Here is a 16,437-nt window from a genome sequence, read left to right on the forward strand (position 1 = left end):
CACCTTGCCTTGTGCCCCCTGAATGAACTGCCCATTCCCTGTCCCAGCCCTGGGTCAAATTCGCTGCCTCCAGCTCTGCCCCTCTCTTTCCCTCACTATGGGGGCCTCGATCTGCCCCCACCCTGCCCCTTTCCCTCCACAGACTTACTTGTAGAGAGCTGCTCTCCACACTGCCCGGCTGCATTCCTGGCCATGTGCATGCTGTGGTTGTGCACAGCCAGCATCCGGGGCCACAGCCAGAAGTCACATTATATTTACTGGTACATTATTGGCTACATTGGCCAAAAAAATCCAATAGCCGATAATGTTAATTGTTCTTTTATTGGTGCTGATCCGATATAGCACAGATATATCTGTGCACCTCTAACAAACGCTTACACAGATTAGAATATACCTTTCCTGTGGATGGGTATTTTCACTAATTTAGAATACTAAGAATATGCCTGATGATTACAGATGCATTCATAGATCTGCTATTAGCCAGACACAAGTATAAAAATATAACATACAAAATACACTTACACTTTTGATGTGACATTGTTAGCCAGAGAACCTTCATAATATGGAATCCCCTTGCTGATTACAACATTGATTCGGCCACCCAGAAAATTGGACACCACTCCTGCATGCACACCAGCCATGCAAAGTGATGAGGACTTTGGCAAAAAAGAAATTTCAATGTTATATTCCATTTCCTTCAGACTGTTCATATATTGTTTTATTACCATAAAATACACACTTTTAGTTAACTATCTATCTCCCTACTACACACGGAAATCATATATCTGTTTTAAAATAAGGTTTAAAACAAATATATCCATTTGCATTTACCTGTTTCTATAGAAGGTGTGAAATAGGATATTAAGACAATAAGGTCTTTAGCTAAAACTTAATATTAACCTAAAGTAGACTTTTGATTCTGATTTTTAATGTGTGCACAAAATAGTGTAAGTACAAAAAAACCCCAAATAAACAAAATAAAGATCTGCCCAAGGGATAATTATAGGTCAGTTCCGCATTTAAGCTGAATGCAATTTTTATGGTTATTTTGAAGGGGAAAACGGTAGACCTTCACTCACAACAATGTTGTAAGACAAACACCCATAATAGGCTTTTATTACAGAGCAAGGAATTTAATCAAAATGCATATAGCTATGCTTACTTACATCTCTGTATCCATGAGGAATAGTTCCAGAAATGTCAACAAAAGGAATCACACATCCAGCTGGGCAATACTTACTAAAAGAGAAGGAAGCATGCAGTCATAACAGGCATACCATCATGATTTACTCTACAAAAAAAAACTGCTTTAAGAAGCAGCACACTGGAGTTTAAAGTTTTGTATTGAAAACCACAAACAGCAAATTCATGGTTTGTTTGGCTTATAATATTCTACACTGCTCCCTAACAAACCACTTTTTGGTATGTCATAATTTGAAACAGCTTTCAAGTAAGAAATATATTTATTATTCAGGAAAAGAGTCATACAGTTAAAGATCATGCATTTAAAGCATGGAATGAAAATGTGCTTTTTAACTAGACTGCTGTTTTTCAATAACGGAGGTATAAATCTAATGTTTGGTACCATACATGTAACATCTGTAAAATCTGAATATTGCAAATCAGAATCTAATGTTCTAGTGTATTTTATTTACACACCATTAGACAGTATCTAGAAACTGTACTTTTAAAAAAAGATGTATCTGAAAGGTGTACGTACTTTACAGCAGCTTCAGAAAATACTTTAGTCATAAAAATGGACTGATTTTGATTAATATTTTTATACCATGAAAACACCTTCATTGTCTTTTAGTGCCATTTCTTACCACAAATAAGGAAGTGCAAAACTTAAGAGAAAGCTATTTGTGCTATACTGTGGCCTAAATGTCACCACTTCAGCACCTACATTAGTTCCAATGAAGGCCATGCAAATTCAGTGCTTTGCTGAATAGGCATATACCACTAAATGGAGGTGTATTTATGGAGAGGTGAAATTTATGGATAGAGAAGGGAGGTGTGCAAAGGATGAACCTTGAAAGATTTGGCAACGACATGACTTTTGAAGAACTTACTAAATTAACTAGAGTTACCCAAATTAATTTAAGGGCTTTACAATAGCTTGTACTTTTAAGAAGTATACTTATTTAGAAAAAGTCCTGTTGTCCATCTTTGTCTTCCATTCAAGCAGGAAGAACACAGCTGCTTTTATGCCACAGCAGAACCTCATTAATTCACACTATGAAACCCATCACAAATTAAATTAATTTCACAAATTTGAGGGAAGCAGACAATAGAACAGCAAGGCTAATGAATCCTAAAATGTACTTTGATCCTTTGACAAATGTAGTTTTGATACGGTAATACTTGTCTTTCAGTATATGTTCTGTAGTATATTATATATAATCATATTTCTCAGTAATAAGGAGAGGTCATTATCTCTTATTTTTTGGCTGGAAAGCAGGACACTGCTAACTTCTATGTATGAACTAACGCAAATTAGCGAGGTTCTACTGTATATCAAGATGCTAGAAGATCCTCATTTTTGCAAAATGTAAATGTCAAAATCATCAAGTCCTGATAGTAACCCAGTTTAAATGTAGATGTCCAAAATAACTTCAAAACAAAATGGTATCAGCAGAAGATGGGGTATATACTAACATGAATTAAAGCACAGTAAAGTAACTGTAGTGAAGGGGAAAAAACAAGCAGATAATCTTACTTGAATTCTGGTTCAGAAAACTGACTTGCATTGTCTAAACAGGTTATTAGGTCTGGAAAGAGAAAAATGTTAGGTCAACATAACAAAAGGACAACCAATTCTACTCTATTAAGTGCACAAAGACTACAAGGTTGAGTCTCTCAGACTAAAGCTTGTCGGTTCAAATAAAGTCTCAGAATTAAAACAATGTACTCATTTAATTTTATATTTCTTTTAAGTATTGTATATACAGTAGAACCTTGATAATTTGTATGAATGACTTAGAAAGCCAACAGAATTATACAAACAAAATATTTTGAAACTATAGAATTAAAAATGTATTGCTCATTTTTTGTGATTTAATTTCCATTATTTATACAATTCTAATAAATGAATGTACACTTTAGAAGAGTTACAAGACAATGGTGAATAGAAAGATGAAATTAACAGATTAGCTAAAACAATTATGAGTTATTAACAGATGACATGGGAGCTGGATGGCATACAGAATACAAGAGGGCATTTCCCACATTGTGAAAAACAATAATGTGAGCCTGTCAAATTTAAATACACAGGACCAAATAATAAAATTCAGAATAAAAAGTCCTCAGACGCTTTTTGTACTATGAACTCTGGCAAAGAGGTTCAAATGAGTAATCTGAAAAACACTTGCTTGTGGTCCGCAGGAAAACTGGAGGGTTACCATTTTGTTCTGCGTTCACTTCTAGAAGCAGCATTAAGAGGAGGAACAAGTATAGAAGCCTCTAGCAGAGGCCACAGCATCATAAGGACATGAGAACACATGAACTATAGAAAAGGGAACAACCAGCCATCAGTGGGGACGTAAGTATGAGCTTACTCAAAAAGGAGCAAGGATAACAAAAGGCCAGTCAAGGAGGAGGCAGCAAGGAGCAGAAAAGTCAAGAAGATGATCAGATAGATGCATGAGCAAGTAGACAAGATAGAAAAATGTCAGTAACCAGAGGATTTTTAATAAGAATTTGAATACTGGATAAACTTTCTGTTAGATTGCCACTTTACAAAAAAAATCCTTTCAAACCCAATTGTTTATCATTTTTGTTGTTAAAGTCCAAATAAACACCATCATCCCTTATCTAAAACATATTTAAACCTAAACCAGGGGTGGGCAATTATTTTGGGCAGATGGCCGCTTACTCAGTTTTGGCAAGCCATTGAGGGCCGCATGACAGGCAGACAGGGGCAGATAAATATTAATTTTCTAAATTTTTTTAGGGGCCCCGTGGGCCAGATAGAATGGTTTGGCAGGCTGCATTTGGCCCGCAGGCCACATTTTGCCCATCCCTGTTCAAATTAAGTGGTTCTTAATTTGTTTGTCCTCCAGAGTAAGCTTTTATATTAGCATTTCTTACACCACTTCAAGTAGTAACTTACTGCAACTCAGCAAGAATAGTCAAGAAAGTTAAGACTGCATGTATTTTTAGACATCCAATACTCATGTTAAGACTACAGAAAAATAAGTTTGTACTGTGTATTCAATATACTGTTCCAATTTAATCATTAGAAGGAAAGGTAAGGAAAACTATTGAGTACCTGATTTATCGGTGGTTGAATATGAAGCAAGAAAACCACGCCCAGAGACATGTCCACCACTCATGAATTGCACAGTAACTTCATTATTTTTTGACTCAATCAAACCATCCATCTGAAAGCCCAGACCGCAGTATTTTCCTAGAAAGAAAAAAGTGCTATATGCATTTTTACATTTAGCATAAGCTCACATTACCCTCAAAGTACACAAAAAAACCCTTAAATGATCCACAGACATCATTCAAAGTGAAATACATATATAGTACATGCTTAGGATAAATGGCACAGAATAGACTGAATATATTTCAATTATTGAGGCAACAGTAAATACATGATCCTGCCCACTAACACCTGGAGTTTGTTGAAGTCTGCTTTTCTGAAGTTTAGTGGCCGTATTCTACTTCTTTCCTTTCCTCCACTTAGAATCTTGAACTCTATCATTCCATGGTTACTGTCACCCAAGTTACGTTCCACCTTCACATTCCCAACCAATTCCTACTGTTTGGGAGCAGTAAGTCAAGAAGAGTTTCCCTCCCTAGTTGGCCTCTTGACCATCCATACAAAAAATTTATCCCCAAGACAAAGAATGTATCTTTTCTCTCATTATTTTAGAAATCTGTTCCCTTTTCCTTCTCTTCCTAATTTCTTTAGTTCCTTACATGGAAACCTCTATCTCCTCTACCGCCTTTCTCCATGCCCCTACCCCACCCCACTCCAGTCTCTCACTTACTTCCTCCACGCCAAATTTTCTGTTCCCTTATCAGCTTCTTGCCCCCTTCCACCAATTTCTGCAAACATCTTCAGTGCATCCAATCCCCTTAATTATTTCCCTCTCATATTACAGTTTTTTCAACAACTACCAGAAACGTAGTAGTCAAAAGGACTAAACCAAGGTGACAGGGTTCCTGTTCAGGAGCTACCACCAGAAGAAAATCAGAGTCCTATTATGTCAGCTACTTGGTCATTCTTCCAAATAATTGCATGTCCCTGCTGTTGCTCATTGCTTTTAGCTATAGTGAGATTTAACTAATCTCAGGTTTAATTCTACATGGCAAGGGTATCAAAGATACAGCCCATGGAGACCTGCTACTTAGGCCCTGGTGCTGTCCCTGGGTCTCAGAGTAGACCTACAGGCTGCACGTGACAATTGCCCTGATGGTACAGGATCCACACCACACACGGGTTCAAGAAAAGCCAAAGCGTGAATCCTGGACTAGCCAGAACAGGCAGCATGAGTCTAGGAGTAGGCACCTCAGGATCCAGCATGTGGGGGGAGGAGGTGGTCTGTAGGTCTGACCTGTTCCATGAACTGGTCCTGAGCCACTCATCTCGTGAGAAGAACACTTGGCCAAATCTGAGCAGTCACAAAGCTTCCTCTTGTGCGTGGATGACCTTTATCTGACACAAGAAGTCTATGGACCAATGAGAGGTAAAGGGCTGCTTGACCTGGTACTGGCAACTGAGGACAACCTAATCAGCGACATAACAACTGAAGGGAAGCTGGGTGACAGCAACCATGAGCTCATCACCTTCACCATCTGCCGTAAAGCTGGCAAGTCAGGCAGCAATACAAAAGTCCTCGACTTTAGGAAAGCTGACTTTGACAAGCTCAGGAGACTTGTTGGTGAGGCTCTAAGGGACCATGACCCCAAGAAGAGGAGAGTTCAGGAAGAGTGGTTGCTCCTCAAGGGAGCGATCCTAGATGCACAAGCTAAGGCTACTCCATCTCAGAGGAAAGGCAGCAAAAGGGCACAGCAGACTCCTTGGCTCAGAAAGTAACTAGCGGACCTCCTGTACCTAAAAAGAAAGACCTACAAAGGATGGAGGACGGGCTCCCCCTCCAAGGAGGAATATTTTGCACTGGTCCAGACCTGCAGGGATTGAACCAGGAAAACCAAGGCTGCGATGGAACTTCAACTGGCTACTAGTATCAAGGACAATAAAAAGTCCTATTTTAGATATGTGAGGAGCTGGAGGGAAAGCAAGGGCAACATTGGACCCCTGCTAAACCAGATGGGACAACTGACAACCGATGCCCAGGAAAAAGCCAACCTACTAAATGGGTACTCTGTGTCGGTCTTTCACCAGTCCCATGGGACGCCCCTGCCCATTATGGGACAGAGAGGCCCAGGTGAGGGAGATTCCTTACCCTCCATCAGTGCTGACCTCGTGAAGGAACACCTTGAGAGGCTGGACACCTTCAAGTCAGCTGGCCCTCATGGTCTACACCCCAGGGTATTCAAGGAGCTGGCTAGCATGATAGCTCAGCCCCTGGCATGGATCTTTTGAGAATTCATGGCGTACTGAAATGCCCGAAGATTGGAAGAAGGCCAATGTGGTGCCTATCTTCAAGAAAGGGAGGATAGTGGATCCGGTAAACTATAGGCCCATCAGCCTGACCTCTATCCCAGGGAAGTTCTTAGAAAAGATTATCAAAGAGGCCATTCTTAATGGATTGGCCGATGGCAACATACTCAGGGATAGCCAGCACGTGTTTGTTGCAGGTAGGTCTTGCTTGACCAATCTTATTTCTTTTTACGACCAGGTGACCTATCACCTGGACAAGTGAGAGGAGATTGATGTCCTATATCCTGACTTCAAAAAAGCCTTCGATCTGGTATCCCATGATCACCTCTTAGCAAAACTGGCCAACTGCGGCCTTGACCTCACCATGATCTGTTGGGTGGGGAATTGGCTCTGTGGTCAGACCCAGAGGGTGGTGGTTGACATTAGTCAACCTTCGTGGTGTGCTGTGACCAGTGGGGTCCCTCAAGGCTCTGTCTTTGGACCTATTTTGTTCAACATCTACATTAATGATGTAGATATTGGTATCAGTAGCAGACTGGCCAAGTTCGCCAATGATACCAAACTTTGAGGTAAAGCATCCACACCTGAGGACAGGAGGGTGATCCAGACTGACCTTGGCAGGCTTAGTAAATGGGCGGACGAGAACCTGATGGTGTTTAATACCAAAAAATGCAATGGTTAGACGTTGAAATGCTAGATCCTAGACACGCTGACAGCATTTCCCTGCTAAATCTTAAAACTGCCAAAAATAGGCTTGGCATCCCATGGAGGTGAAGAACTGATGAATGTTAAGGATAAATGAGCTAACAAGAAAACCCTAAACCCTATGCTTACAAAGTGATTAAAGGAGGGAGGGAGAGAAAGTGCAAGGAAGGGGCGGGGGGAGAGGTGTGGGGAGAGAAGTGGGGAGAAAGAGTATTGCGTACTCTGCATGCTTCTCTGAATTACCAATGATATAGTTCCCCTATGATTTTATTTAAGATGTAGTGCCTGATAAACAAATACAGTTAAAAACATCAGATAACTTATGTGGTAAAGCACAAGTTGCGCCTGCCACTTTAAGCGGTCTGAGCAGGCAGTAAGCAGCCTGCAGGGGGGAACAGGTTCAAGAAGACAGTCGCATGTTAGGCAGGAGGCTGCCTGATTGGTGGAGAGACTAGGCGCCTGGGTATAAGGCTAGGCCAAAAAGCAGAGCTGGCAGTTGCTGCAGGGGGCTGAAGGAACAACATTACCCAGCTGGCTGCTTCCAGAAAAACTTGGAGGTTCAGGGTAGAAATGATGGGGATGGAGGAGGTTCCTGGTCCTGGGGCATAACCTAAAACTACACCCTGCTGGGAAGGATTGCATTGTGGGACTGCCTGTGGGAGGGTAGTCTTCAGGAAATGCCACACCTGTGCCTCCCCAATGAACAGCGAGTATGGGGCACCAGAAAGCCTCAGCCCCCACTGCCTTGCGGGTGACCCCATGGAGAGAAAAGGCTAGGGGAGCACACCCCAACATCAACAGAAAAGCATTGGGCCAAGGCCCACTGAGTGGGGCCTGAGGTGGGGTCTAGGCCAGGAGACAGGCCTGAGACAGGGCCCAGGCCCACTGAGTGAGGCCTAAGGGGCATTAGGCTCAGAAGCCCAGTGAGGAGCTGAGTGTTGAGGGGCAGGGTATTGAAGTTCTAGTGTGGGTGCACAGGGGCCAGGTAGGTCTGAAGATGCCTGAGGCCAAGTTTGGAGTTTGTAGATATGGATGCCAGCTGCAAGGCATGGGTCATGGTATAAGGGAAGGTTGGGAGCTGTGTATTTGCCCTTGGCATCAGGGCAATTAAATGGGTAGCCTCCCACCTAGGAACATCTTCAGTTACATTAAAGGCGTGGCAGCAGAACAAACTGCCCTAGACAAGTGGGAGAGCCAATGTCTGGGCTAGCCCCGGGACGGCCCGCTTGTTACACCATACATACTTAATGGTTTACTATTCAAGCTCATTCATTCTCTTCATAAGAACAATGTTATCTGACTCTAGGATAAACAAAAAGAAAACCAGATACCCTCTCAGCCAAGGGTAGATTACACTATTAGAATTTGTGACAGAACTTTGAATAAATGCCTGCAAAATGCACATTACATGCATGTATAGTGTACATGTAGTTTGCTAATAAATATTTAATAGAAGTCTGGACTTTGCTAATATATATATAGAATAAGAAATCCCAAGAAGTGTTGACATAATTTCAAAAGATAGTTTTTATCATTCTGCAATGACTTCCTAAATGCAGCTTACTGTGACTACTCTTAAATAAATCAGTGTTTTCTAGTCATATGAAAAATGTATAACTTTATTTTATAAAGGCTAACTCCTGTTAAACATGTTTAATCTAATCTAGCAGTTCAGCATATACTTTAGTTGTCTGCTGGAGTCATAAAAATTAGACCCTAAGCCATATGAATTTACCATTTCATTTGTTATGCTGTTCCAATGAGCTTAATTACATTTACTATTAAGAACTGCTATCTCTTTTACCAACTGTTTTTTTTCCTAATGTCAGCTTCTAGTTACCTGGTCATCTTAAGCTATCGTGTGATAGGGGTAGAGGCCACTGCTGTCCTATTTCTTCTCTACTTATAGATACTGATAGATTGTAAATAAATTGTTGTTTAGCTTTCCCTGTCTATAAATCTACAATACAGACTAGAGTATAATGCAGAGATAGCATAGCATAGTTTTAAACTGTTAGTTTGGGTATCAGAAGTTGTCTAGCCATATCAATAACACAGTTCAGCACAGGCTAATTTACCCTCCCAAGAAGCTTCTGTAGCTAACCTGCTTCTCCAGGCTAGCTTGTTTATAATTAACTCACATACTGCTAAACCAGTGGTGCTCATAGTTTTGGTCCTATGAGTCAGATGCATGGTGTGGGCTAGTCTGCAGGCCCTGGAAGCCCCTGCACCATACCTGCCTGTTTAGGATCGGGTCCAGGGGGCCCCACACTACCCTGTGCACCAGATCTAGCATACAGGGTCATGGCCCACAGCACCCCCTACAGATCTGTGCGGAGCCCTGTGGGCCAGATGACACTGTGCTGGGGAATGAATCTGGCTAAACTATATCAGTATGGAGGGTAGAAATATCCTTTGATGAACTATAAGACTGAACTCCTTAAGACTGCTTGTAAAATACCTTTCGTAGTTCCTTCCCCAAGGAAAGGCATATAGAAGGTAACCACGCACCAGGCAATCAGCGATACTGAGCTACATTAAACATGGATGTTGTCTAGAATGAATGGAATCCTTCCTAAGTGACTTGTAAGGTTTGCTAAAGCTCTGTTGGACTTCCAGTTTCTGCAAGACTCCTTTCATTAAAAGTTTCCTTTTTTATGGTGTAAGGAAATTCCCAGGCAAAGAGTGTAAGAAGTTGTACCTAAGAATATTAAGACCTAGCTAGACAAAGCCCTGGCTGGGATGACAAAGTTGGGGATGGTCCTGCTTTGAGCAGGAGGTTGAACTAGATGACCTCCTGAGGTCCACTACAACCCTAATTTTCTATGATTCTAATATCAATTTGTAGGAAAACTTGCTTTTATTTTAAAGAGTTAGCAGAAAGGGGAGGTCTTCCACTTTTTCTTACGAGTCTTCTAGCTGATATAAGATTTGTTCTGTTTTATCTTAGAGTCAGCTTAATAAATTATTAGCTTTGTTTTATGGTCAAAATGGGAGACAATCACTTAACTTTTCCAAAGTCTATAGTTTCAAATATATAAATATTAAGCAATTGTATTAGCAACTGTATGGATGCAATTCTTAGACTCACCATTAGTTCCACAAATTATACTGTTAACAGAACAAAACTAATACTTAGTTAAGCTATCATGCCATTACACCAGCTGGGAACAGATTAAATTCAAGAGAAACAAAAAGCAGAAAATTTACTTTAGTCAGCTAACTCACTTGTAAGCCAGTAACAGACTGATCTGGACTGAACGTTCCTTGCCATTTAAGGACCTTAGTGTTTTATTATTTTGGAGCAAATATGGCTTAAAGACTCCAAGCTGATACTTATTTTCACACACACACATTTATGTAACAGTAAAATGAGTCAACCTGAAAAAAGCCAGCATTCTACAAGTGCCTTTACAACAATATTTGCTTTAGCCAGTTCAATACTGATATGCAGGGATCCTGGATTTCTCTGTTTAAAAATCCAAATTTCTCTGATTAAAACCCCCCAAATCAGAGTTTTTGCATATTTAAAATGAAACTCCATTGTATATATATAAAATGGAGTTTCATTTTATATATCTCAATTGAACACGTTTTACTGATATATTATGATTTTTAAGCAATTTGGAAGCCTACCAGGTGCCACAATCATTATAATAAATACATTCTAAATACCTATACATTTTTGCATTTGATTTTGGTTTTTTATCATGGAAAATAAAAGCTCTCCCTGTCCCCTTCACTCACTACAACGTGGGTCCAGCTACAGCTGTCCCCCCCACCACTGCTTTGTGGTGCTAAGCAGCCCTGATATGCCAATGCCTTGTCCTGCCCATGCCATTGCCCTTTGCCCCTCACTCCCAACCCACAGCCCCCCAGCCCTGCCAGTGCCCTTCACTCCTGACCTGCAACTTCCTGTTCCCCCTCTCCCCATTGCTCAGCCCTGCTGGATGGGGCCTCCAGTTACTAGGGCTACGGGACCTGGCGGCTGTATCCTGCCTGTCCCCTGCTCCTTTAAAGGAGAAAATCTGTGTTTTTCCACAGAAAATAGAAAACCCAAATCCCTACTGATAAGTTACACACACCAAATCATTGCTGAAACATCTAACTCAACTACTAACTCAACAACTAACTCAAAGCTGTTGGAAAAAAGTTAAAAACCAAAATATATCTGTGCAGAAAACATCAGCGCTTTGGCATTTTTTGCATAAAAACCTGAGTAAAATTCCGTCACGTGTCATCAACCTTGAAGCAGAAAGTTTATATTTGTTACACTGCTGTTTGAAACAAAAGAAGAGTTCTCTGCCCTTTTAGAGAAAACTCTGAAAGCATGAAACTTCTGAAGCCTGGTTATCTTTTCAAAGGCATCAGGCGAGATCAAGAGAAGTCTGGAATCCTGACACTGGAAAAAAAAAAGCTTTTGACAATGCATTTTTCCATGGTCCTTTCAACTCTGGAATTCATTCCCCATCTGTTAGTGTAAAACAGCATAAGTAGATGCAACTCCCTGGTCACTCTGCTAAAACGAATTTTTGAGAAGTGCTAAAGAGAGACTGGAAATAGGGTTTAATTACAGAACATGAAGGAATGAAGATTTTGACTTGTAACGTACTCAGTCACAGTGAGTTGCACATATGAGAAAGAAGTGGTAATCTTCGCATCGAACAAGAACCAAGATAGCAGCAGTTTCAGCAGAGGGCAATAGTAGATAGATCCACAAATGAACATTTTCATCTATTATAAAATCTATTAAAAAAACTAAAGGATTTTAGCAGTCCAGACTTTGTCTGAACAGTTATAAGTTTGAAGACAGAATGACTGTCAGATTCCTTTTCTGGTTACCACTGTTAAATTGAATACAGACAGATTTCATTTGTATCTTCCTTTCCATCTATCAGAAAAACACACAGCACAACTTCAGATTACCTCATAGAATCATAGAAGTCGGGTTGGAAGGGACCTTGTAGATCTTCAAGTCCGACCTCCCGCCTGGGCGGGAGAAAAACTGGACTCAAATAAGTCCAGCCAGGTAGGCATCAAGCCTCTTCTTAAAGACCCCCAGGGTAGGAGCCAGCACCACTTCCCTTGGAAGTTGGTTCCAGCTCCTAGCCACCCTAACTGTGAAGAACAGTGATTTATAATAAGTGCTATGATAAGCCAAACAACTAGAACTGCCTTCTGATTAATTTCCTTATTTGATTGTGAAGACCAGATGCCATTGCATTAAGAAAAAGTTTTGCCTGATTTTTTTTGCTCAGGGACTGTGGGATATGCAATTGTCCCATACTAAAATTTCCTGTTTCCCTTATTAGAAATTCCTGTATACCAGTACATAACTCAACACTTTCATCACTTTTGTATTACAGCAGCAACTAATACACACCACTGAAATAAGCATTGCTCACACAGTCAAGATTAAGGCCTGCTTGAAATTCAATGAAAATGTAACAATTCTCTGAAGTTTAGATATGAATTACTGTCTACAATGTTTGACACAGATACTTGTTTATGGACAGAACATTTTATTAAAAGTGTTTGTGGCAGAGCACAAGTTGTGCCTGCCACTTTAAGAGGTTTAAGCAGGCTGTAGACCAGCCAGCAGGTGCAGTCAGGCCTGATTAGGCAGTCACATGATCACATGCCCCCCACCCCCCCACTGGATGAGGGCTGGACAGCCAGGGTATAAGCCCAGGCCCTAGAAGCAGAGCCAGCAGTTACATCTAGGGAGTTGCTGGAGCAACACTGCATAGCCTGAGACCAGCTCCTGAAACATCTGGAGGTTAGGGTAGGAACTATGGGGGTGAAAGACGTTCCTTCTGGTCCTGGGTTAGACCTGAAACTGCACCTTGCTGGGGTTGGACTGTGTGGCAGGACAGTGTCCAGGAAATGCCACACCAGTGCCTCCCCAGTGGAAGGCAAGGCTGGGATGCTGCATTGCCTCAGCCTCCGCTGCCTTGTGGGTATCCCATGGAGGGGAAAGGCTAGGGGAGCACACCCCAACAGAAAAGCACAGGGCCCAGATCCACCGAGTGGGGCCTGAGACAGGGGACAAGGCCCACTGAGTGGGGCGTAAGGCCCAGTGGCCCACAGAGGGGCTAGAGGCTGAGTTTGGCCCAGTGTGGGGCAGAAAGCCAGAGGCTGAGTAGATTAGGGCTTGCAGGTAGTCTGAAAGACTGTGTAGGTTGGTCAAAGTGTGTGAGCAATGTAGCCGAAAGGACTGTGTAGAGTAGGGCCAGGGTGGGACCCAAAGGGCTGCATAGAGTAGGGTGCAATGGGTGAGGCCCAGGAGTGGGCAGAGTGATTGAGGCCTAGCAAGGGGCCGCAGTTGTCAGCAGTTTAGATGCCATCTGCGAGGCACTGGACACAGTGTAGAGGTAGTTTGGAGCCACGTATTTGGCCCAGTACACCATGGCCAAGATTAGGACAGCCTCCCACACACAACAACCATTGTGGTAACATCAAAGGTGTGGCAGGTGAGGCAGGGTAGACTGCCCTAGGCAGGGGGCAGGACAATGATGTGAGTGGCTCAAGGGCGGAGCTTGTAGTCGCCTCCCTGTCACAGTGTTTTAAAAAGCAACAGTAAAAAGCAAATATTTTGCCATGATCTGCAGGAAATTACAACATTCGATACTGAAAATGAGAAATAAAAGCTCATACCTATCTCTGTCCTGGTGGGTCCAATTCCATTATAAACTCTCAAGTAATTAAAGTGGCAAGAATTTGAGTCTTCAATATCAAAGTCTCCAAATTTGAGCTGAACTCTCTCACCAGGTTTGACACGAATCTCCCACTCACACACTGAACTATTGGGGTAGGTCTGTGGGTAGTTTATTGAAGTAAAAGTTCCACTTTCAGGGCCTAGAACAGTATGTCCACATCCATCACCTAAAAAAAAGTTACAACAAAAATAGGTTATTCACACAGTATAAATCTTCAAAGTTTCATTTGTAGTCTCATCAACTTTGTTTTAATATTGGTTCAAGTTTTTTCAAATGTGGTAATTAAACTCAAAAGTAAAACTGGCATCAGGGAAATTATGAACATAACATGATAGGATTTAATAAACTTTATCTAGGCTTAATGTCTAAATACAAACATTTCAGTTAGTGCTACCTTTCTCAGCAGGTTAAATTAACCTGGGCAAATGTAGTTACCCTGCGTGTCATCCCAATAGTCAGTTATTTTGAGCAAGCTTGGACATCTGTAGATGCAGTTTCATGCAGTATAAACATGCTTTATATTCCTTACTCCATCTATCCAAAGAGCTACAACAGTAACCTATTTGGGGGAAAGAGCGGCAGTGTAGGGATGCAGCCAGGCACCCTGGGCAAAGCAGAAGCAGTGATTTCTGATTTCTACCATGACAGCAAATGTGTGGTGGCTGGCAGCAGGCACATTTTTCATACCTTCCCCCAAGCTGGAGCTAGGGGCAGTTGCTCCTAGCACCCTCCCCTTCCCCCTAATCACACCACTGAAACAGACTTCCTATTTTGGGAAGTCGGTTGGCAATAGTTAATGGTATTACCACACTGTAAATGATAATACATAAATAAATTAATACAGCTGCCATGTTAGTGAAGATTTATGACTTTTGAGCGTAAAAAATGTAACAGCTGTAAACCAAAAGTATTCCCAAAACATTCATGCCAAGCATAACATGACTACTAAGACGAATGATATTTAATAGTAACTAGTATTTTAAAATTATTTTTAGGGAGAGAGTACTATGTAAGTCACAAACATTAGTACTCATTCTATGAAGTCGGTTCAAGACGGAAAGTAGTTCTCAATATATTACCTCCAACTAAACTGTAACATTGGATACAAATCCCAGAAGACTAGATTCTCTGACAAGTATTTGTGTTAGGACTTAAGCCAGGGGTGGGCAAAATGCAGCCCGCAGGCCAGATGCGGCCTGCCAGCCCATTCTATCCGGCCCGCAGGACTCCTAAAAAATTTAGAAAATTAATATTTATCTGACCCTGGCTGCCTGTCATGTGGCCCTCGATGGCTTGTCAAAACTCAGTATGTGGCCCTCCACCTGAAATAATTGCCTGCCCCTGACTTAAGCAAAGACTACCACCTACTGTGCAGACCCCCTACGCCAGATTCCTGTGAGATGCATAACACTTCTAGAAGGGCTCACATAATTATAAGTGAAGAGTTATGATTTGCCCAGCAAAATATTGCTTTGACTGTTCTGACTAAACTAAGAGCTGCCAACCTTTTTATGTTGTAGCCTGGCAAACTGTGGACTGGAAGCGGCTGTGGCCTGGAAAACTGTGGACTAGCACACAGAGCCCCGCAGCAGGGATTTCCAACTGGAACTCAGGTAAAGATACCTCCACCCCCCGGGCAAGGGAGTGGGCCTAAACCTCAACTGCAGCTGCCACGGGCCCTGCAGGAGGAGTCGCAGCCTCTGCCCGGCTCTGTGGGGCCACTGTTTGCTGGTCCATGGTCACTTCCAGTCCAGGGGTTGGCTTAGAGGCCTCTCATAATGTGAGGCCCTAAGCTGCAGCTTTCTTAGGTTGTACCTAAATCTGGCACTGTGGGTGGGCAACTGCCTAGTCCTTAGGACTGCTGCCATGCACTGAGAAGCCCTATGAACCAACATTTCTTTCAGCCCAAGTTAGAAGTTACTTTTGTAGGTTGGTAGACACATTTAGTGTTTTTCACTCATATTACTGCCTCTTCCAGTTTGAAAAAACTGTATCATATTTTATTTAAGTACAAAAATTGAGACAGCTTTGGTCTTTTCTTTGCTTAAATATGTGCTTTTACATTGATTTCCACCCCAAAAGCAAGGCAAACTACATCTGGACTGAAAGGAAAATTGTACCTAAAGTCCTGATCGCTATTTTTCTGTATTCTTGGCCAGCTAGCATCTGATGAGGTAAGCTGCTGCTTATGAAAGCTTATGCACCTATGATTTAGTTAGTCCAAAAGGGACAATTGTACCTTGCCTTCTGCTTATTTCAGGCCAACATGGATAACTAACTCTCTCTTGGGTACCTTACATACATGGAATATGGTGCTGGTATTCAAGTCACAAAAACATACACTGGGCGCTGCACTTCAGGAGGGATGTGGACAACATGGAGAGGGTCCAGAGGAGGGCCACCCGCATGATCAGGGGGCAGCAGGGCAGGCCCTATAAG

At 41.9% G+C, this 16,437-nt stretch overlaps 1 protein-coding gene across 1 annotated transcript in view; it reads right to left on the reverse strand.

The window, feature by feature from the left end:
- DCBLD2 (discoidin, CUB and LCCL domain containing 2) overlaps positions 1-16,437 on the reverse strand; it is a 140,800-nt gene that overhangs the window by 55,288 nt on the left and 69,075 nt on the right. Inside the window, exons 2-6 of the mRNA XM_019526662.1 lie at positions 13,937-14,164; positions 4,271-4,408; positions 2,720-2,771; positions 1,167-1,239; positions 523-656 (exon numbers count right to left, since the gene is read on the reverse strand). Of these exons, the coding sequence (XP_019382207.1) occupies positions 523-656; positions 1,167-1,239; positions 2,720-2,771; positions 4,271-4,408; positions 13,937-14,164 (625 nt within the window). The remainder of the gene's footprint in view (positions 1-522; positions 657-1,166; positions 1,240-2,719; positions 2,772-4,270; positions 4,409-13,936; positions 14,165-16,437) is intronic.

The sequence above is a fragment of the Gavialis gangeticus genome, unplaced genomic scaffold (genome assembly GCF_001723915.1).
Source record: "Gavialis gangeticus isolate Ggan-Ray unplaced genomic scaffold, GavGan_comp1, whole genome shotgun sequence".
NCBI classification, from domain to species: domain Eukaryota; kingdom Metazoa; phylum Chordata; order Crocodylia; family Gavialidae; genus Gavialis; species Gavialis gangeticus.